Raw genomic sequence first — 25,072 nt, 5'->3', positions numbered from 1 at the left:
TGACTCACAACTATACATCGCCAATTCCCCCCTCCCCTTCCGCCCCTCCATACATACACATAATACGCGTTCACGTGCACAGGCACACGCACATTATAATTTTTAGTAAGCTATTTAGAGAAAATTTCGTCAACCTTATACATACTTTTACACCTATATAACGTAATCCGAAAAATTATGTTCTTAACTGGTACATGAAAACAGAATAATCTACGAGCATATATAATTATTTTTAAATAATTTAATACGATTCTATCTTAAATTTATATTTTTATTCTAAAAAAGTTAAATAATTTATCGAATTTTGTGAAATGATTAATGACATAATTCATCGTATGAAACTCGAAGTCACTATAGTAACATAACTTCTATATGCATTCGCATAAAAACGTATATAAGCCAGAAGCTGTACGCGTGTAACGTGGATACACATACATACTTACAGACATACACAGCGAAACGAGAGCTTTGCCGCTCGCGATCGCGAGAAGCTAAGTGGGATAGTGATTAAGTTGGAATATCGTACTGGCAGTTCTAAACTGAAACGACTGCCGCGAGCTGCCTATATATGGGTTCCGCATATACCCGAGAGAGGCTTTTACCAACGAGTACGTATTTACGAGAAAACGCGTTCGCATGAGCTTTTTTGAAGTTGTAGCATGTATATGAGCATATCGAGACTTTCATCAACTAGATCATAACTCTGGCTGCTCGATCGATTGATTGCTTGTGAAAATTCACAAATTTATTCAAGCACGAATATAAAGCCGAGTCCACTTCGTCAAAGCTTATTTTATACACATGTGGATCATGAAATTACGATTACTTTACCAAGATCCTCGAATCATATTAAATTAAACCAGTTAATAATCATATTGCTATTGTTATTTCATAAAATCGAGTTTGGAATGAGGCTCCCTGAATTCTCTGAATCGCATATAATTGACGTCTGCGATTGAACGAATTTCCTGGTTGAACTGATTAGGAATCGCAATGCATCATTTGTAATAGAAATGATTTATACTAAATGATAAAAGAACGATAAAGAGGATCAGTTGAAGCATTACGTTTATACGAAATGAAATTAATATCATATCTGACAAGAGTATTCATGCTATCCATTTATTGTCAAATTACGTCTAATTATTAATAAATATACATATAAACTAAGGGAAAGATAGGAAAATCAAAAATACTTCATTCATGCTTTTTCCAAAATCCAATTTCGGAAAATTAGCACGCAATATCCAAAAAAGCCACCGTTTATTTAGCTCGTTAATTTCCGAAAACGATATCACGTACGCTTAATTACACCTTGACCGCCGAGGCTGTGCGAGCTTTCTGCGTCCGTAGCCTGCCTGTAGCTATATATCGGAAAACGAAAAATCAATTCGACGCTGCCGTCAGAAAAACGTAGTTCAAAAGTCGTCAATTATCAGAAGTAATTAGCGCTTGTGAAAGGGAGGGAGGGAGTCATTAAATTCCTCGAAACCTTTATCTCTGAAGCTTTTTCGTTTGCAGTAGTACAGTAGGCGACGGCTCGTAATTTCCGAAACGGTTCTAAATTATGCACGCACTCCGCCACGCGCAAACTTTCCGCGGAACTCCCGCGACTGCAAAAAGCGCGAGACCAACACTGAAACGTGGCCAAATCGAAATTAACTCGCGCGTAACAAAGCCTCCTCTTCCACCACCATCTCTCTTGCGCGCACATGAAATATTAATTGTTTGAAAATTAATTAGATATAGGATATACTCACTTCTTTCTCTATCTGAGTTATATGTGCCTTAATAATTATTTTGCACGTTAGTAAAGTTCGTTTCACACTCATTCTTTGAACTTATATTTTGTAATTTGGTAAATGGTTCCGTCAAAATATTGAGTTTTTTGCTGAGTGATGCTGTTGTTACTCTTTTGATGTTAATAATGGGTTCGCGGAATTGCTGCTCCGGGAATATGTATATCCTTAACAATATAATTCGACGCGAAGCATATTGACACTTTGAATTACATTTTCCGTTTTTGCGCGCAACATATTGATGAGCGAAAGTTTAATGTACTTTGTCTATACCTGAGTGTAAGCATAGCTTCAATAACATTTGCTTGATAACTTCACTATTATAATGGAATTAATGAACAGGTACATTTAAGTAGTTTCAGAAATGAAAAATTAAGGTTGTTCAATACACGAATAGACGAGTGACAAATAACTTCCAATATATAACTTAAAATATGTATTTCTGAGCTGAACAAAAGATGTCAAAAATTTAATAAACTTTGATATAGTATTATTTTATACAATATTTTACTTAAAAACAATATTCGTCAAATTCTCTACTGCACGCACTGTTGAAAATTGCAACTTACACACAAAGGGCAAATGGTCGCATAGAGAGCGCAATAATTCGGGCAACGTAGCCAGAAATGGAAATCTCCGAGGACGTAGAGCTAGGAAGTCAGCAGCCCTATGTGAATGTGTGTACGACCCCTTTCGTTGTCGCGGTGACGAGACAATCACCGCGCGGGCTTACCTACGCGTATATAGTGCTAATGGAAATGACACACACCTGAGTTGGTCGCTTGTTTGATTACTTGCCAAAAGCACACCAAATATTGGTAGATCCATTTGCTATGCGCACGCAGCCAAAACCTTTACCTCGACCTCGTCGCTGTAGATTCCTCGGGTTCTACTTCGTTCTAACTCTGTGAAACAAACTTCAGACAACATACTATCCTTCTGTGGTTTCTTGTATTATACATGAGCGTGTATTTTCGAATTTTATTTTTGTTCAAGACTTTTGGTTAAATCAGTCTATAGATTTGCAACCACTTTATTTTGACGCTGGTAATTTGAATTTATGATTAACCATAATAATATGTGAAAAATTCACAAGCGTACTTCTGTAAACAAACAATTTATGAGTTTTGCGAATGTTACGTTTTTTGACATAAATTTTGAATTAATCTCAATTCACCAATAAATTGTGAGTTCGAAAACCAACGAGCTTAGCAGAAGCTTAATTGCCAGATTATTAATTCAAATTATCACTCATGAGATATTTTTATATCTATTATTCTGCAGCAACTAAATATTCTATTGATCGGTATCGAATATTGAATATCTACTCACTTACTTATTAGTTTCATCACATACGCAAGGAACATCAATCATTGAATAGAGAACGAACAGAGAAACGAGAATAACAGAGCAAAGCAACAGATCGTCAAGTCAAATAAAATCGTGGTCAATTCAGTCATTAATAAACCACGTGCATAAGAGAATTCGATATTTAGAGTAATCAGCAGTTCAATGTTTGACTGGAGACTTCATATAAAAGATAACAGTTTGATTACGAATAGGAAAATTGCTAATATGTCCACGTTAATGCGACTTTTCCTAAAAATTATTGAAAATCACTCATTCAATTCACTCAATTCATTGGCTTCAATTAAAGATTTAGAGCCAGTTCATAAAGAAATTATTTACTTATCAATAAATAGAAAGAAATAAGCTCGCATTAAAATGATGCAAGAGCAAAACTTCACAGCATGCGTCGCATTAATTGACGGGTGCAAAAAGTGAGAAATTATGTAGCAAGCAATTTGACCTCTCTCATACTGCTACATTTTTATTCGCGCATGAGTGTGTATATATATATATATATATATAAAATTCGTGTACGTACGGAATAATAAACAAGCGCAATCCATCGAAATTTCTCTCTTGCGCGCGGCGCGCGTAATTTCTCTTCAGCTTCGATCCCCGAGATGTCTCAAGCGCAGGCGAGTCACGTACTTTACGTACGATCCTTCCATTGAGGCGCCGCCACTTTATTCGCCGAGCTAGCTTTCTCTCTCTCTCTCTCTCTCTTTCCCACTTTGACTTTTCTTCCGGAGCGTGCAAGCCTGCGCCATCCCGACATTTTCCCCCGTGGCTTGACTCGATTCAACTTCTTCCCTCCCTGTTCCTGTAGATGTCTTGGATGGTTTGTTGCGTCTGGCTTTTTCATTCATATTTTGGGCTAATTGTTTGTGAATAGACTATCGACGGTGACGCACTACTTGATTTGCTTAAGACATTTATGTACATGTATATACATAACACACCCGCACACACACACACACACACACACACACACACACACACACACATATAAATCTGCAATAAGTGTTTCCAGGTTGTTTTGAACAGATTATTATTATTATTTCCAAAATTATCCTTGTTAGTTCCAAGATGAATAAAGGTTCTCAGTTATGCATTAATTATTCAGTTCGGCGTTTGATTTGGCCTACTGTTATACTTTTCTTGGCTGCGTGATGACTGAAACGGCAACTGTCACCGTTATTCCAAATAATGTTAGATTTTATTGCATACATAAATGATATTATTTTTAGTTAAATTATGTGTTTGTCGAATAGAAGAAGATAGAAAATGCAACATTAATAAAAATAGAATAGTAAAACGCGAAAAATTGTCAATTTATGCACTGAAATCCCATCACACTGGCTGAAATCCCTTAAAAGACAAGAAGGAAAAAAGGAAGAGAGAGCATCTAGACATAAATCCGGCCAAGGTCCGCATGTGGCCAATTAGATGAGAGTAGTAGCGTGTGCGTGAATATGTGTATGTGAGCTTGCATGACGTCAAGGCGATTGTCGATTCCGGGCGACTTCGTACCCCAGCGGGCGATTTTTTTTCTTTTTCTTAGCCTCGGGGAAGAGCATTAGGAAAGAAGCGCACACCCGCGCAACTTCTCTGTCGGATTATTTAAAGCGGCTATAAGGCATTCCCGCCACGAGCGCCGAACGGAGAGAAAGAGCGAGCGAGAGAGAGAGAGAGAGAGAGAGAGAGGAGTGCAGCGCGCCACCGGAGAAAGAAATCGAATAAGTCGGATTCCCTGGAAAAATCGAACGAAACGCTGGCTACGATGATTTTTCTACGATGCTAGAGAAAATCTTTTTAGCAAAGTTCGTAGTTTTTACAATTGTTTTTTTCTTGGTGATGGATTGTTTTAAGTAATAATTCTTATCTATAGTTGAACGAAAATGAAATTCAAATTTAAGAAAAATCAATACTTAATTTACTTGTGTCATCACCCAACCAAATTCAACATAACATATACCTATCATGGATATGTTATGTTTTTAGGCAAAAAAAATCTTTTTTTTTAAATTTGTTTACATCACATAAATGTGTCTCAAAATATGTATTTCTCAAATAACGCCATTCAATAACTTTTTCCAGGTTCCAGCAACATTCAACAAATTTTGGTAAGTGGGTAATGAAACATCTACGAAAATATTTCCATTCCGCCGTCACAAGTCGACTTTCACAGCAAATGTACTCGTTCACGAAAAAAAGAAATGGTCGATATCAACTCAGCATTCGAGACACACTTGCCTCGTAAAGAAATTGAAAGGCAATCATCGGGCGCGTGGCAAACCTTGGGGTAAAAAGACCTCTCATGCGGTCGCGTGAGACTACAGCCAATAGAATTGGATACATCGGAGAGATCTCACGCGAATTTTCATCGCGACTTCCTACCACAGCGGATATTAAAGGCGGTCTCTCTCTCTCTCCCTCCCCCCCTCTCATCTGGTATTCCACGGGCCATGCTCGTACCTCTCTTCCTATCTATTACTTCTTTTTCCACCTGTCGTCCCTTTCAAACTTCAAACCCCTTCTTCCTCACGTCAAAGAGAACTCATCCACCTACCTTTATCATTGCTCTTGATGCCCCTGGATTATCCTTAGATTATCACGGATTATCTTCTGGAGAATTCTAAAAATTAGATTTATTTGACATTTTTAGTATGTTGTTTATGTTTTTGCAGCTAGTATATTGTAATACTGTGTAAAATTTTAATACTACGATCGATTTTCATACTGAAAAAGATGATTATTTAATTATTTTGAACGTACGTAATTTGTAACATACTTGCTATTAAATTTATGTCATTTTTCCAAGGACAAATCCGTCCTCCGTTGGGTTGAAGTTGAATCAATCTGTATTTTTTATTACGTAATTTAATTTTCACGTTCATCGATTTTATAAATATTCATATAATTCGAATTGTAATATTTGTTAATTATTTATAATTTGCGAACTGTAGGATAATACCAAATTGTATTGTTTATAGTTACCCTTAAATTTTTTATTTATTTTGTACATTTGAAAATTCCTATAACAAATAATATTTTATTGCTAGAATCAATGTAAAGACTGAATTATTCAAACGCGTGTCAAACGTTTCTCGACAGAGGCAATGAAAGGAAATGGAGAGGAGGAGTACGCTGACTTCTTTCATCGAGATTCAGCCCAAAACTTGGATTGCGAGATGCTTGAGACGAGGGTGAGCTAATTCTAAATTCATATGGAGCTTGCGCGCGAGCAACGCGCTAGCGAACGGAGGGAGGGGAGATCCATAAATCGGCGGAACGAGCAGAATTGAAGATAGTTAGGCGCGGCTGAAATCCGCGCTAGAGATAGAATCGGAAGCGAAGGGAGCAGAGAAAGAACTAAATTCTTGAAGTTTGATGTTTTCTAATTGACTTAGTTTTCCTGACAGGGCTTTTTACATATTTCTATTTCCTTTTTGAAGTTAATTTTACATAAATGTTTGGAAAAAAATATATTAGCTTGTTAAGCTAACTTTGGCAAACGATGAATTAATATGACAACTTTAGTAAAGTTTGATAACAACTTAAAGTTCGCGATGATCGGTCTTATTGTAAACTCATAATCCTTTTCCTTTCATTACGTTCTCTTTGCACTGCAATTGGAGCTTTATAAAAGCTTTTTTTATCAAACCTGTCGTCTTTTCTTGGTTGCCTTTTTTACTTATTTAGCTCTTTGATGAAAAATTTCTTTAGAGTCAACGTTCCGGCAAGAGCATCGCTAAACAATGCACATGAAAAACTTTATGCGTAGTAAATGTAGTTAAATTGCTTCCATGTACAGAAACCTTTGTTTATAAGACAAAAAAGGAGATTTAGGGATCCAGCTAAACAAAATAATACTTTGCGTTATTAAACTGAAATTTATTTAAATTTTCATGGATGTAATAAATCAATTAACAATAAAAATATGCTATTGTTATTATGATTTTGAGAACTACGTTCACATGCAACACTACACTAAGTCCCTCTACGCATTAGGCTTGGTTTCCTATAGTCATTAGCATGCATACTTACCTCTTTTACAACTAACTTTTGATTCATAAACTCGACTAATAAAGTTAGTCTCATTTTATTTCATTAAATCAGAAGAAAATAATCTATAAAACCATAAGTTTATTGAAAATAGTTTTGATAAATTACTAATTAGATTATTTCTTCAACGAATATTGAAATCTGAGAAGTTTTTCATAGACAAATCTCTAGTACACGCGACTGTAATGAACATAAAGTGATAATTAAAACTAGTTATTTTCTACGTCCAAGACAAGTCTTTGAGGCTTTCGGACGTTTTTTAATCCAAACTTTTTCTCAAGCTTCTGTCGACCCGTCTTTTATATATTCCAGTGCAGGAGCAAACTCGATGAATTGCACAATTGTTTTACATTCTAGTATCTGACTTGTGTACTCAAATATAAAACGTATGGTAAATCTATATCATTTTGCAAAAGAATTATTTAAAAAAATTATTTAAATAATCAAAATTTTTTAAGAGATATAAAAAATAACACTTTGATCAATACAACTAACTGAGCTGAAAGGATATACATAAAAATGTTATAAATAACGTTGCCAAACAAAAAACTCGACCTCGTCATTTTGAGCTAAAGCTTTGTTAAAATATAAGTACTTATCTTTTTACAATGCTGAGAGAGAAAGAAAGAGAGAGACTAAATGCAGAATGTTAATAAATGATGAAAAAATTAGAGTGTATCGAGCAAGAAAATAGGGTTAAATTGAAATATAATATGTAAAAGCTTCCGAGGTAAAAAAGGATTTTTTAATGGATTAGTAAACATCGTTGAGATGAAAATAAAAATTAACTACTTAATAATATAGTTAGCGAAGTGAGTTCCCCTATAATTTCTTTTATATTGAAAAAAGTTCTCATTTCTAATAATAAATAATATATTTGTTTACGTGGGAAAATAAACTTAACGAATGCATCAAGTGAGTTTAAAAAAGGGTATATTACACATTCCTGTCAAAAATTATTAATGTGATAGCGACTTTTTACAGAAATAATTAAAGTCTCTAAAAATTCTCTTACGTGAGCTTAGCGTCTTTTGTAGAATATCCCATAATAGTCACAGTTTTTTTAACAATAATAAAATTTTCCATTTATCTGAAAAAAATAAAAAATATATCCCCTTATCTGCGAATGATGAAATTATATAAGAATAAGAACAAAGGTATTGGGAAACTTTAACAGAAATATTCAACAAATAAACAGTTGCCAGTTAAAAGAGGACGCATGCACAGGCAAACTCTTTTAGACACAGCGTCCGTGAATGCGCATAAATTTGCTTTTGCGCCTGCTTGCGCCAGTCGATCGTTTCGCTAGCTCGCTCGCTCGCTCGGTTCGTGCGACCTTTAATCGAGGAACGTTTTTCAAATGGGCATCCGTTGCGATAACGCTTTTTGTCCTTTTTTGTTGCCCTCGCTGTAATGTATGCACAGCAATTTATTTGTCCTTTTAGTCTGGCTGCAGCAGGGTTCGCGCTACGTAAATTGGTATTTAGCCCCTTTCGAATGATAAGTGCATTTTTCGTAGATACTTAATTCTCAGTGTAAAGAAAATGAGAGTAAAACTCTTTATGCTTAATGGATACAATGCAATATTTTTCAATTGCAATATTATTGTACGGTAGTATTACTGTCAAAGAATTTATGATTCCATTTTGCATGATTTTTGTGCACTCACATATCGAATAATGTTTCTATATTTGAAGCGTGCTACATGAAGTCCCTTTAATTAATTAATTTCTAGATTTACATCGTTGATTCTACATGAAACAAAACCAGATTAATATTAATATTCCTAGAAAATGTTGCACAAAATTTTAAATTGGGTAACTGTGACAAGTCAAGGGTAAAAATAAAGATCATTGACATTTTTTATCATTTTCTAATTCCTAAAAGTTTTAAAGACAAGTTTCGTTATCAATTCTTTATATAAAAAAAATTCAATACCTTCAGTAACGAAAAAAGTTAACGGAATTTATCATGTTGTCCAATTAAACCATCAAACTCTATACCAAAAAAGAATAGTGCACGAGACAAAATAATTGTTCTGTCTATCAATTTCCCAGTTTAAATAAAAAAAGATATACAATCACGAACTTTTGTGTAGAATAGACATTAAAATTAGCGGAAACCCGTAGTTAATTAAAAAGAGCATCATGCCGTCTGAAAACCGATTAAAAAACAGAAAAAGTAAAAAAAAGACGTTGAACAAAATGAAATTCCGAGGCTCTGTGCGCTCGCTAAAAGAAATTTTTTTGTAGCAGCGGCCGCAAGTGTTTTGCATTTCAGCCGGCTGTCACAGCAGCGCGATATAAATTAAGTCTCGCCACTGTAGAAACAAGAACAAAAGAGAAGGAAAGGGAAACAGAGAGAGAGAGAGAGAGAGAGAGAGAGAGAGAGAGAGAGAGAGAGAGAGAGAGAGAGAGAGAGAGAGAGAGAGAGAGAGAGAGAGAGAGAGAGAGATGGAACGCTTCAACAATTGTACAAACACGTGCGTGGCTCAACGTCTAACTGAGTTAGCCAACGACAACGACAGCGACGACAATGACCAAGTAAGCGTAAATCGGATAGTGCCGCATGAAATTGGACGGCAACTAATTACGTGACGATACGAATGCCCCTATAATTACATTTATTCTATACATCCTCTAAAAAAAATTCATTTATTTTCAGACGCACATCTTAATGCAAGTTTAGTCATCAAGCACGTAACTCCACTAGCGATAGTTAAATGTATATTTAATTCATATTTGATTGAACACTTTTGATCTGCTTCTCGTTCAAAGTTTATTGGATTTTTATTACGATTGAGAAATTTCAACTTTTAGTATTCGCGATGAAAGCTATCTTCAATATTTTTAATTAAACTTTTGAACGTATCGAATTTTTGCGAAAAAATTTATATCTTATAGCTGTATACATATCTGCGAAAAGTGGATTTCAAAATCAATGTTGATAAAATGAATGAAATATATTACGGATAGTCAAAAAATTAATATTAACGAATAATATCAAATCAATAAATCATAAAATTTTCGATTTCCTTTTGAATTGCTTTTTCATATGAAAACTCAATGAAATGGAAATATTCAAAGCAGTTTACTTCTGTTTGTTAAAAATGTTGGCAAATCATTTTATTAAGTTAAACAGTCTTTAATTTTAATTTGTTATTACAGAAATCTTAGTTTCAGAACGACGATATCTTGTAATAAACAATTCATTTATCCTTGAATGCGATATTGCTCATCGTAATTAGTTATCATATCTTCTTAATAATTTAAGGCGATGCTAAAAGAGCTTCGCGCGACACAATTTTCTCCAGACCTGCAAGCCGACAAAACTTTTCCATAGCAATCGGTTATTTATGGAAAATCGTCTATTAATAACGACCGAGAGAGAAAAGAAGAAGTCTAAAGATAGGATATACCTTTTAAACACACATTCTCAGCATGAAAAAGTTGGAAATGGAAAACCCACAGCCATAAATTTGACGAGCTCTCCCCGTGCAAAGGCAAGAGGGGGAGGGAGGGGGTAGCCCCGTTAAAATTAACTTATTCAATCTCGCGAAAATCGTATGCGAAAGAAGAAGAGAAGAGGGCCGTTAATTTCTCGCGAGCGAGTGAAAAGCTCTTTAATTTCTGCGCGCGCGTCGCAAACTCTAACAAGTTTTCCTCCGCATAAGGCTGCTGGCTGCGTGATGTATGGAGACAGCAGCATTGTTTCGCCGGCTGCTTTATAAATCACGATTACTTTATAAATAGGAGCCGAGCTAATAAAGCTACTACGCACACAACAGCTGAGTATGTGACACACAACGACGGCGGCGGCGGCACTGCAAGTAAGCACTGACCCGTCTCTAATCATTTTTTCCGCCCAGCTGTTCGCAAACTCTTTCTGTTTTCTTTTGTACCTCGCGCGAGCGTAGCGTGCTATTTTCCTTTTTTCCCTCCTAGGCAGAGATGTCGCGACGGAAGTGGGCTTTTTGTTTGTTTATATTTATCAAAGTCGCGCGCTCTTAGAGAGAGGGGGGGGGGGGGAACAGGAAGCTTTGTCTTTTTTTTTTCTTTTTTATTATACAGCCGATCCGCTACTTTGTTCATTATATTTTTATGAGGTGATGTTCATTATCCACGAGTTGTCATTGACAAAGTGGCGCCTAGCATCATTTTCCGTATCAAAGGACGGAAACTTTTTTTCTTGTTCACAGAGATCACCTATACATCACCTGTAGAGAAATGCTTTGCTGACAGCCGACAGTTGTTTGCAATTTGTCTTTAGATAAAACAATATCACTTTACGATTTTTTCAAGACAAGGTTATGCCACGTCGACGCCTACTCTTGACACACTATTTTTTTTATTAAAGATGCTATCGGATATGAAGAAGGTAATATGCTGAAATTACAGCACCAATTTACGCTTGAATCTTTATGGTTCAATTGGGTTATACACTTTACCTATAGCTACGCTCACAACTGCGCGTGGCTCTTTGCTAATTCGATTTATATCCTGCTAGAATTCATTTTCTTTTGTGTACGTCAAACATTGTTACAAGCTAGTTAATAAATCTACTTCGAAAGTTTTATTTTTAAGTAAAATCGATCACCAACTTGAAGCTTATCGGGAATTTATCATTAGATAAGACTTACGATATGACGGATCGATGTTAAAGCCAAAAAAGTTACTCACCTGAAACATCAGAAAAGTAAAAATTATTAGAGTAAATTAATACAACAGTGTATTATTGAGTATTTCAATATATAATAAAAAATGTAATCTTTGAATTTCAAATTCATCTCAAATCATGACAAACTACCGCATTCACGTTCAAATTACACACAGGAGAAAGATTTAACCTGTATAATTTTTATTTTTCCTTACGATAAAATTAGATGGATTCAATTTATATTTCTCTTATTGTTCAAACTTGGATGAACCTGCTTCCACGCCGGATAAATGCGTATTCGCCTTGCTTTCTTTTTAGTGAGGCCACGAGGGCGCGAGGTCGCATGAGAAAACACGGTGAATCATAAACCGTAGCTTTATTACCTAGTTTGCGAGGCGGACGTCACCACCACCGACGTCGGATCACGGCTCTTTTATCTGAGCGTCATTTTCGTAGAAAAAGTGAAGGCGGAGACATATCTCTGTAGCGTTAGAATAGAAATCGACCAGTGAAAGTCAAGACATTTAATATCGAGTAATTTTTGTGTCGAAAAGTAATGAAAATTATGTGTAAATGCCAGTGAACTAATTAATATTGTCATTGACAGATTATACGGTATACAAAAACTCAATTTCTGTATTTTTTAGTATGGAAAAAATATTGAAATATGAAATGCCTTTGACTTCAAAAGTTCACTTTCATAATCAACTTTAGCAAGTTAGTTATCTGACAGAAAAATAAAAAATTTATTTTGAATAATTCTCTTTTGTTCTTATAGCAATCTTGTAAAATTCCCTCTACATTATTTTTAAACGCTACAGTTTGGCTTTTCATGGATATTCCAGGATAAAAGGATATGCAAATTCCGATGTGGAAAAAAATTAAAGGGAGGTAAAAAGTAATTTAACAGCACACATGCCTCGGTCATACAAAAAATAGCGTTAAAGAAACGATCGCTGCAGGTGTGTAGGAAAAAATGAAAAAAAAACGACGTGTGAGCGTAGGCGGATTTAAGAAAAAAGTAATTTTAGTAGGATAAAAGACGCACGGGAACGCGAGCGAGTTAAGTGAGACCTTAGGAAAAGGCGCGAGAAAAGAAGAGGTGATGACTCTCGAGGCTCGTTCCACGAGAAATTAGAGAGTCGTTCGGAGCCGGAAACGTGCGATGAGATAACAAGGGCCAAGAGAGGGAGAGAAAAGAGGCGGAAAACTGTAGAACGAGAAATACAATGATAGACAACAATGATAATTCGGATTGCGACGACCATGTTAAAGGGAAAATAATCTAAGTTACTTTCTTTGGAGTTGTAAAAAACAAACTATCCTAATTGTTTCGCAAAGAAAACGATTTAAAATTCTACTAATAAATTGCATAAATAATTTCTTCGGAGGGCAAAATCTTCGGAGTAACTGTTGAACAACTGCAGCTCAAGAAACAAGCTATCTCTTGCTTTCATCCGCAAAGCAAACAAGAATTAAGCCTGCGAGAGGATGAAAGTAAGTCAAGCGCGAATTCAAAACTGCGAAGGTATCTACCTGGATTAAACACTAAAAAAAGTATATCACTCCAGAAAAAGAAAGATTAGGAGTGTCGCGAGCACAAATTTCATTGGCAAAATGTTTTTCGAGCTCTGTCTCTCGCCGCCGAACCGATTGGAGATATAGAGGAACGCTTGGGTGCTGAATAATACATTGGGCCTCCTCCTGGATGAGAACACTCTCAGGATTATTGAATTCTCTCTCTCTCTCTCTCTCTCTCTCCCGCGGGCTTTGCCGAATGTTTATTAGATTACTCGGTTTACTTGGCCTTAATTTTGTTTATTGCTCATAAAGCTGCGGATGGCGATGGCCTTCGCAGAGGAAACCTAATTTTTGGGAGTGATTTTCTTTGCAGATATCGGGCTGCATATTCCTCCTAGATCATATAAATTTTATCGACTTGCTACGCGGTAATCAATGGTATAATCATTGATTCCTTTATTATATATTGTCCTTTTGTTCGCTTTGCTTATAGCCGATCGCTTACGAGGAGCAGGTTTTATCGAATTTCGGATCTTATTCTTCTTAGCTGCATGGCTAAAACTCTTCGATGTGTAATTGTATTAGCTAAATAAAAAATTCTTGATGATCAAACTCCTTATCCGAAGCAAAACTCTAAGACAAAATCCCGCTCGCCGAATAAATGACCCTCTCTAAATAATGCAAGCTCTTCTTTCCCCAAAAAGCTGTAAGATCTTTCTCTCTCTGGCTTGTATCTTGACGCGCCAAAACATAGAGGCGCGTCGGTGAAAGTGCAAAAGCAATCGCCGAGCGCAAACTCAGGCTAACAATGCAGGCGACGACGGTGGCTGTTACGCAAACTCGATTGATCGCCAAATAAGAAAAGATTCTCGCTCGCTCACTCGCGTGGAAATCCATCTAGCGCGAGCGCGCGTGACAGCGGCGAAACAATTTTCTTGGATCTTCACTCGCCTGCACCGCCTCACGAATGAAACACAAATATAGAGCGGCTTATGTGTTTGCTCGCGCACATGCCTCGCTTGTACAATCCTCGCACGCCAAGTGTATTGTACGTGCACACTAGTCGTAAGTAGGAAACAGACATTTAGATCGCGAGGATTTCGCTCTCTTGCTCTCTTTCAAATTATCAATTGTTCAGCATTTTGATGGAATTGTTTGTCAGTTGCTGTCTTTCTGTGTGTGTATGTGTACGTGTGTGATTTACGATTTTTTCGACTGGAACTAATCATTGTGAGAAATTGAAAAGTTCATTTATTTTTTACACAAAGAAGCGTATATAATGATGTAATACAATAATTTTCATGTTGTGACGTCTTACGAAGTTGACTGTTCATTGTGCTCTGAATTTTGATCCTTTTACGTTCATTATTCTCGAATGAAGCATGTCTAGACTTACAATACTAAATTATAGCTTTTAACAGAACTTCTTATAAAATTTGTAAAGTCAAGTGGATGAAAGTAATATTGGGTCAGACGTGTGAACAAAGTTACCAAAAATAATTTTCAATTATAACAACATGAAGATTGAAAGCAATATCATAGACATATTCATAAGGCCGATTCAAGATAAAAGCGGCATACAGGTCAGACGGTTAATTATTAGATTTTCATAACGGCGCACAAGTATTTCAGCTCTTATTTACATTGCTACCTGGATTATAAGAATTGCATAAAATTTTTTGTCCAATGTAATATGCAAGCAGTGTAATATTCTATAGTATCATTCATAATGCAAGAGGTTTAGCGGCAACAACGCTAATGTTTTAAGAACGAAAGGAGGAATAGATTGTGATCTGAAAGTGTAAAACCGGGCAGTTAGAAAACTGGCACGCGGTCATTTTTGGCCGTTAAAAATTTTTTTATCGCCGCGCGTAAACGTTTGTACGATAAAAAAAAAACGTTTGCATTTATTGCTTTTTTTTTACCTATCTCGATACACAGTTGAATATAAATCGATTTGAGAATCCCGAAATACAGAATGAAAAAGTCTGTAAATTGTAAAAAATATGAACATTGCTTGGTAGTAAAGTTTTGTAAAATAAAGAATTTTAAAGTCGGTATACTCTAAAATCGATTGTGGGCTTTTGGGCTCAAAGGAATTTCGCTCGCTTTATAACCACATAAACGTAAGATTATGTTCTCAAGTTCTCACAGCTTGCTCTCATCTCTCTGCCATAAAATGGTATATCAGTCTTCCAGTGATAATCTTCAAAATACTGAATTCATTAAAAATTTTTTTCATCATGAGCATTCGTTTCCGCACGAAACAAAATCTAATTACCTTTGTAAACAGCTTTCGGTCGAGCTGTCAGCTTAAAAAGGCAAAAAAGTAGATTCAAAAGACACGGTTGGTATAAAAGAACGGAAGAAGAAAGAAAAACGAAAGACCTAAAGATATCTTTCACCCGGCGAGCGGCAACGTTAACGAATGGTAAACTTTCGGCCTCGCGTGATACAGATAACCGCCACATTTCTCATGAACTAGCGTTGTCTTAAGTTTCATTAAGGCCGAGGCCGTTTTCTTCTTCTCTCGTTCTTTTTTTATTTCTACCCTTTTCCAAACGAAACGAACCTCTGAAGTGAATAAATAAAAATATTCGGAGTAGAGAACACCTGGATGTGAAAACGTAAATATCACTAAATTATTTTGTAATCGAGATTTGGCTTCATTATGTTCGATAATTATTGATACTAATACGATTAGCTCTGTTAAAATTAATGCCTGATAGATGTATTTTAGTAATAATTAGAAATCGCAATTTGACAAGCGAACAGCTGCGATGTGATAAGCCATATGAAATTACATATGAATATTAGTTCAATCTATAAATTTGACAGTAGCAGGTGAAATCTCGTTTCATATCTACTTATCCAGCAGTATAATTTAATTAACGTTGAAAGCTATATTATGATACTATACGTTTTTAGTTTTAATTGTTAGTTGCTCAGACAGAAATTATGAATGTGTGATGTCGACGCTCATTATCATGAAATTCCAACCTCCTAATTAGATAAATGCATCAGTAAAAAGTTTTTGCAGATATGAGTTGTTATATTAAATTACGTTGTCGATTTAATTAAATATATCAAATAACTGAACATTTTTCAATACAAATATGCTGTAATATCTATTAAATATTACTAATCGCTACATAATGTAACAAGTAGCCATTAAAACGATAATCAAATATAAGCTAAACAAAAGCAAAAAGCCACTTTTCAGTATCATACTAAACCTTTAAATATAGAGAGCTTTTAGGTTCAAGAACAAAGGCAAAGTAAAATCGATATTAACGTGAGCGTACAACCTTCTACTTCAATTTTTTAGTAAAATTTCAATTTTTCAACGCTTTACACGCAGCACAACCAATAGAGCGTGAACTGCCAAGCCTTTTAATTTTGAAAGTTCTTAACTCTATATACCTACTGTAAACGAGTAATAATTCCCTTTTTTCTCCATCAAATATTCATTTGAACAATTAACATCACCACTAGCAACCACGAAATAACAATGACTATTAGCATTAGTTATATCTACATTACTAGATCGCTTGGAACTACTGGTGAAGATGAGCTAAAAGAAAGCAATAGAGGAGAGAACCGGCCATTTCCTTAACAGGCAAAATCTCATTTCCTCTCGGTGACGCGTTTTCTCTGCATTAACGAGGCACGAAAAACGTAATACGCACAGATTAATAATTGAGACCTCCGTGGCTCAGGTAATTAAGCGGTTGTGTATGTATGTGTAGGAATAGTCAAGCTTAGAAAACGTGTGAAAGAGGAAGCAGCCGTGAGAGAGTGAAAGTGAGAGAATGAAAGGGAAGGAAGGAAGGAAGGAACGAACGAACGAACGAACGAAAAGCTTTCGTGCTTTTAGAGCTGAAATTTTCGAACGTGTATATATGAACTTTGTTGGGTTAATGGAATCTATGCTCCGCACTACACCAAGTCTATGACGTTAATTATCAGTAAGAAATTTTGCAAGCCTATAGATTCTTATTAACTCAAGCGTACTATGAACAGCACTTGAAATTCCAACCCTTACCAAACCAGAGCTCCAGAGAAACACACGTAAATTATATTTAACGTGTTAGATTGTAGTTTCACAGTCGGAATCACGAGTATAGAAATAAACTAAAACTAAGGTAAAAAAATCGTGTTATAAACATGTACTTAATTAGACGCATAAAATAATAGCATCGTATAACATCGTATAACACGCACTCGATATGAAAATTCGTCAAAATGTGTCAATTCAACGTACTTTTTTCGTGAAATTGCTTATATTTCAAAACAATTAAGTTTCTTGTGTTATTCATTTCTATTGAAAAAACAGAAAATATACCGCATGGCTACGGACAAGGGAAAAAAACTTGCGACATGAATTGAACTATAGCAAAAAAAAGTTTTCATCAAAGCGAAACGTTTCTCGTGCGCTTGATATTGAGTCACGCGTATACACGTGGCATCAAAGCGAGATTAGAAAAAGACAAGCTAGAGGGCAAAAAAAAAACAAAATACGTGCGCAACAGTCTTGCATTCGAATGACGCGTCCTCTCGTAAACGGCATAAAGTGCACACTCCCCAAACAAATTGAATGCACACGCGCAGATACATGTGTCGTTGTTTCCTTCGCAACTCTCTTTTCCTCTATTCCATTAAAAGCAACTCACAATGAAAATGTACCCTCACTAATAAAACAATGGTCGTTGTTGTTGTTCTTTTTTCTGGGTTGGCAGGAAGTAAAAGAACGAATAGCCCTTTAATAAATGATGTTTCACTTGACTTTTTTTCTCGAGAATATTATGCTATTTGAATTACAAACATATGGAATAGATTTTGATATGTGTAAATTAAGTTCGTTAGTTCGCAAATAAATTTAATAAGCTACTGTATGGCAAATTAACATGTTATTGTTCCGCTGTCGCATGCGCGCGATAAAGTCTCTTTCGCCGCTTGGGCAGTAGCTTTTAATTAAGATAAAAGCGAGATTCTGATAGTATTGGTATATACACATGTATCCGAGAAAAATCTGTCGTTCATTATTCTCTCTTTGTTTATATTATCGAGGGGATGTATTTCATGGAGCCTTTTTTATGACCGTTAATAACAAATATGTTCCACCACGACACCTTTTCTCTATAGATTACGTCATAATGAATTTGACATATTTCTAATTAAATTAAGCTATCTACATCAGTGCATTCATATAATTTAACTTGCAAGTCATAAAAAACAAACAACCATAACAATATTAATGATTTCAGATTATCATCTCGTACAAATTAACGTCCTTTGTAATTCATATTTCGAACTATATTCCACTGGCGAAAAAGCAGCAGCTTGAAACCGAATTACCATTATGCAACGGAGTGTCCGAGTAGTGAGCATGCATTAGTCGTTGGGCGTGTTAGGCATTAGGCTTTGCTACGTGCTTGGCGTTATCGCGCGTGTCCCGAGGCCTCTAAGATAATATATGTATATATCCTTTTACGCAGCCTCGATAAAGAGCGCGCTCTGGAAGCTTTGCACCTTCTTAAACTATTTTTTTCTTCCTCTGAGAATTTGCGTTTACATGATATGACTGAAGCTCTTAGTTTGTCCGATTGGTTTTTATTTCATGAATTATCAACAAAGATACACGTATAATATAATATAACAGTTTTCTTCTAATGCATGGGCGTCGCTTTTACCGGAAAATGGTAGTCAACTTGCTATGTTTAATTTGCAATTATTTTAATCTAGACACTTAATACAAATTTTATATTTTTATCGTAATAAACACATTATTTGTATAGAAATTATTCTATTTTAAAATAAATTATATTCTTTATTTCAATAAATCATCAGCGTAACGCTGGTAAAAGTCAACCCGTCACGTTAGGAAAAAAAAAAATAAAATCCCCACAGTAGAAAAGTGAAAAATGAATGAAACATTCGAGCGATCGTTCAAAAGCTATAAAGAGCCAGATGTCAAAGTATAAAAATCGAACGATAAAATTTAAATTTTCAAGGAAGAAGAGGAGGCGAGCTTTGCGCGGTGCAGGCTCCGACCACTTATCAATCACCGTTGAGGAGCAGGGCACTAAAGTGAACATCGCTCAAGGTCAATTGAAACGTCGGTAAAGTTTCTTTTGCTCTCTCTCTCTCTCTCTCTCTCTCTCTCACTCACTCAGAAGGTTTGCAAGGATCGATTGGTTTCGCGCAAGCATACCTGCAAAAGCAAGTCGATGGATCGTGCACTTTGTCTTCTCCCTTCGGGTGCTGGAGCACGGTCAACCGTGTATTATTCACAAAAGTTAATGCATGATTGTCATTAATCAAAAGTTACTGTATTGCTTTGATGAACTACTTTAAAATGATATTTGCTTTATTTCAAAAGCATTTACGTAGTAGGATTCTAATGTGTGAATATTATAAGCAATGGTTAACACGATTATATCCCGTTATTCACGCAGTGTAAGCTGATCCTTAGAAAAGAAGCTGATAGAATTATAGATTATTTTTGCTGATTGAATCAGAGAAGATTGAAAGCTTAAGCAAATTAGAGTAGACACTTCAAAAAAGATAATAATAGAAAATAACTAAAACTTTAGAGATACAATCGAATTATTTTGTTGGAAGAATTTAGAAAAAACGATTTAATCAGCTCGAGTTAACAGACCGACATCAATAATCAATTTTTGTTAAAAAAAATCTCATAAGAAACTCAAATACAAAGAATAAATACATGTCGCTGAAGCTGCGGCAAAGAAATCAAACTAGTATCAAATGGGTGTGAGTATGTGAGTATTCAAACATGTTTACATCTTAGTTGATATACAGGCCTGACTCTCATCAAACGAGACGAAAGAAAAAAAAGTATACAGAAGGGTGAAAGAACTCACGAGGATTTTGCACGTGGATAGGTGACGTTGAACGTACTGGTCGCGTGATACCTGACGCCGTTGTTGTTGTCGTGGTCGTCTTGGCATGTAAAGCAGCTAAGCATGAATTAGCTACGTCATAGATGAGATAGCCACCGTAATACCTGCCTGCGCTGCCCATTTTTAATTTATTCCTGCCGAGCAACGCGCTCATCTTTCCCACAACAAACAACCGATGACACTAGAGTATATGAAATAACCGGCTGTCTTTGTTTTCATAAGCAATGGGGTTCGGGTTTTTTCTTTATTCACTATCACTCGTACAATTACACTTGTCACCAAAAACAAAAAAGGAATACGTTTTTAGTACAAATTTACTAGCAAAATGTCAACGTTCGGAACGTTGGAGTAGAACTTCCCAATTAAAAGAAAAAAGGGAACTGTCGGTATCAAGACGATGATATCCAACGCTAATGCACCTCCATCAAGCACTCAATCAAAGCCATTTTCAATTAAAACTCGCATTTACGATTCGCGAACGTATTATCGCATGCAATCAAACTTCGCTCTTGCACACACACTAACGTTCCTCGAGAGCATAAAACAGAGTTTTTATTTGAAATGCTTAAACTCAGAAACCGGCACTCCTGATGCGATCGGCTTCACATTGCAAACTAATCGGTAACAGTCTCGCTGCTCCTCCTCGTTGCTTGTTTTATGTTTTTTTTTTTTCATCGATAATGCGTGGAGTAGTAGTGGGTATGGCGAACAGTAGCAACAGCAACAGCCGGAAGTCTAGGCCGGAAGTGTCACGAGCGAACGGGCGCCAGAGATAAATGTGGGCTGGCCACTACGGCTGATATTGTTTGTTGTACACTGTGTGTGTATGTGTGTATATATATATATATATATATATATATATATATATATATATATATGAGTCAAGCTTATTACATTGTCGAACAAGGTCAACGTATGCGTATTGTTTTTTCCTCCGAGGATGGTGTAGGTGTGGTTGGAAAAAATATTTTTTAATCGATTGGTCGATTGGTGCAGGATAAATATAAAGACATCTCTGCTTAATTCATTAAACATGAACCGATCAACACAAAACAATTGTTATCATTTTCAAGAGCTCATACAAATTTATAATCATAATTTTCTATTTAACGCAACGCATCGTTAAATATATATTCTCTCAAATCTTTTACAAAACTGCACGTACGTTTCGATAAGATTACAAACCAACATTGCCATATATACGAAACCAAGGTTTTTTTTCACATAAATCGCTGGCGCGTGCTCGTACTGCATTATTAAAATCATTAAAATATTCATGTTTAACTAAAAATTTATTCGACGATACGCGAGCCTAAAAACAAAAAAGAAAATCGCAGTGAAATACTCATATAACTATGCCGCGGTGTGTGTTGGAGAGCTTGGCCTGGTATCTATTTTTTTCAACATCGAGTGTGTATAGGTATACGTGTTATTGTATGTAGTGCAAGACTCAAATGTTTACTCATGACCTGACCGACGTGTGACGACGGTACATAGATCGATATAATACAACGTGGTGTGTGGACGATCAACGCGCGCTTTACTCAGTTGGTATTAAAGCGCATTATTGTACTAACTTGTCATATATCGACGACAATTGAATTTTATCTCTGTTATTCGCAATTTTTTAATGAATTGAGTTTATTTGTAAATGTACTCTATTGGATAATAATAGATATAAGTGTGTAATTATACTTATATATTAATCAAACAATAAATGCGTACTTTAAGGTGATTTTTTTGTTAGTACCAGGCATTTAGTTGACAATTAATTACATATATATTAAATTTCATGAAAAAAATACTTTAATTCGGATTCATTTTGAAAAATTTTGAATCTACGGATATATATTCAATTTTTTAATATTATTGTTTTGTGAGAAATCAAAAACAAAAAAAATTGGCCTATCATTGCATAGCTTCATGACATCGTTTTTTATGAAAATACAAAATTTGACAAATAAAAAGCTGTACGCTTGTTTGAAATTTTATGAAAAACGAAAGGTTTTAATCCTTATTGAGGTTCAAACTCAGAATTCACGCCGAAAAATACATCGAAAACCATATCTAGATTTCTTTTCTAACCTAAATTTAGACTTGTAAATTTTGAAAATTATAGCAAAATATAAAGTGAACGAAAAGACAGAATTAAGATATGTATAATTGAAAAATGAATAATTTGAAAGTATTTCCAGGGTTAAAAACTTTCAGCAGAAAATAAACCGAGATATAATCTTCGGTGTATTTTTCAAGAAAAATTATGAATTGAAGCTCAGATTGAGACTTAAACCTTATCACTTTTAGTTTTTTATTACAGTCCGAACAAAAAAGCAAAAATATGTCTTCGATTTTGTCTTCGATGTCAGAGTTTCCAGGTGATTTGATCAGTGTCATAAGCAGGAAAGTAGTGGATGCACCTTAATATCACGAATCTTTTGATACCTTTTAGCACCATGAATACAAAATTAGCGAAACGGTGCTAAATGAAGGTACTTGTTTTACGAAGTTGATTATATAAATACGCGCTATTAAACTTCTAGCGAATTAATTTAATTTGATTTAAATGATTTAGATGTGGAACAATTTCAAGTCTTATTTTTACCAACTAATTTCAGAATGAGATTGCTTAAGTCACTATTTGACGAGAAAATGAAGAATGATATTACATTTATCTTACAGTAAAATAATGCAGTAGCAGCACGAAGTTTGAAGAGACAATTGTTCTAAGAGAATTGATTGAAATGTAATTAGGAATAGAACGAATAGTAGAAGATTAAAAAGATATATCGAGATACGTGTACTTTCGTCGCTGAAAATTCGAGCAGTACTCGAGTTTTCAGTGACACTTCAGTTTGCAACACGGAGAGAAGAAAAAGCGCAGGGGAATTCGAGCGATCAGAGATGTACAGAGAAACTGTTAGCTTTCACACACTACCCGATGGAAGAGCTTGTACGCGCGTCGAAACTTTCGCAAGCTCGTGTCCTTGAAGTCGCGCATTTTCTTTTATGCCTTAGCGACAGAATACACTTGTTTCTAATCCACGCTTCATTTTCCCTTAGGATAGGACGAAAAAAAGATTTTGCATTTTATCGACGCGATCTCTTTACTTTTTTTTCTTCTTCCATTTTCGCGATTGAACTTACAGCAGTTTACGGGAAAAAGAAGTTGCGTCGTTTAAACTTCGCGCGCCAAACTAAAGTTCCCGAATACAAAAAAGGAAAGAAGCCTGCAGATCCTTGGAATTATCCAGCCCACGCTTGCTCGTCCTCTCTTCCTTGCTTATTGGAGAGCAAGGAATAAAAATAAAAGAAGATTGTTGAGAGGAATTTAAGAGCAACATAGACGATTGTTAAGTTTTTCAGATGTTTCATGGACTTGCTAGTGAAAAACCTGTTATTAAAGATGTTTTCAATTTGTTCGAGGATTAACAAAAAAGTTGCAAACTCCTTTCGCGTAGCTTAATTGTTTTTTGTAAAAGTTTGCTTTTACAGTGTACTTAGTTTGCTTATTATACTGGATATGTTAATGTATTTTTTTCGAACTAGTTTGGCATTTTCAAAGAATAGAGCACTTCACGAGTACTGTTAAATTATTTTAATTACATATGACGAGCAAACGGGTTTTATTTTTCAAGAATAAAGCTTTTTTTCTTCATAATGCATAATTTAAGGAAAAATTAAAAAATATTTTATTAATATAAGTGAAAGATTACAATTTAATTAACAAAGTACAACGTGTATCATTCTGTTGAAGTTAGTGTAATTAAAAAATTGATGAAATGAACAAAACAGTAGTACGTGGAAACAATGGTATCAGCATTCGCCTCAATATATATACAGCTGATTATTGCACTTTCGTTGCCGCTTTTCTCTGTCACCAAACATCATTTATCAAAAGCCAAGGAAGAAAAAAAAGAGTTCTTATCGTTTCCACGCTTGTTTTGTGAGCTCGCTCACTTAGCCTTTTCCTAATCCCCTATTTAATATTATTTTTGTATCTTTTATCTCTCTTTCTCTCACCCTCTCTCACCTAAACTTCTTATTGTCACCTACCCCTTGTTTTAAATTCCTATATCCCTTCGAGTACTTTTTACTAGCCGATAAATATAAGTTATTTTTATCGCTCTCGAACCTCTTGCTTCCTGGCCTGCTTTTCCACCCGACAACTCTCCATGACGCGAGGTCCTTCTTATATAATTTTTTTTATGTAAATTCGTAGAATAATGTAGCGTTTAAGGTTTTGAAGGACTAGTTCGGTTATTTTCTGGAAATAATACGTTAGGGATGATAATCACATTTACATTTTCACAAGTTTTTTCAAGTTATAAATAAATATGCTACTGCTGGATTCGTTTTATTTACTGTTACATAAAAATGGAATTCGATAGGAAAAGTATGAAAGTTTTTTAAATGGTATGTCATTAGTGAGTAGATAAGACTTGTATCAATTTTCATTTTTAATACTAGATCTCAGATACTAGAATATAGAGCACGAAACGTTACGAGCTCCATTGATCAACTTAAACTATTTTGAACACAGCACGACTGATAACGAAACGAGGACACTATTATTCACTATGTTATTATTTCTGTTTGAGAAAGTCTCATGGTAAAGCAAAGAGCTATACACCTATTTCTAACGAGCGCGCGCCACTATGTTAATTCAATCATCGATTTTTGTACATGAATAGCTTTGGCCAATACTATACGTGGTGTTCTAAAAGTACTGAACATATTGTTATGCTTTCTATGTGT

General features: G+C 35.3%; 1 protein-coding gene across 5 annotated transcripts in view; it reads right to left on the bottom strand.

Annotated features, from left to right (window-relative positions):
• LOC131670699 (nucleolysin TIAR) overlaps positions 1–25,072 on the bottom strand; it is a 199,377-nt gene that overhangs the window by 150,094 nt on the left and 24,211 nt on the right. Inside the window, exon 1 of one of the 5 annotated variants that reach the window (XM_058946519.1) lies at positions 20,279–20,727. The exons of 2 other annotated variants lie outside the window; for them this stretch is intronic. In XM_058946519.1, coding sequence (XP_058802502.1) covers positions 20,279–20,471 — 193 coding nt within the window. In that variant the 5' untranslated portion in view covers positions 20,472–20,727. Of the gene's footprint in view, positions 1–20,278; positions 20,728–25,072 lie in introns of those variants that run through there. 2 more of the 5 variants (XM_058946520.1, XM_058946523.1) reach the window with 2 other exon arrangements.

Source organism: Phymastichus coffea, unplaced genomic scaffold, assembly GCF_024137745.1.
Source record: "Phymastichus coffea isolate CEN01 unplaced genomic scaffold, Cenicafe_Pcof_1.1 PCOF00114, whole genome shotgun sequence".
Classification (NCBI taxonomy): Eukaryota; Metazoa; Arthropoda; class Insecta; order Hymenoptera; family Eulophidae; genus Phymastichus; species Phymastichus coffea.
This window is presented reverse-complemented; position numbering and strand designations above follow the sequence as displayed.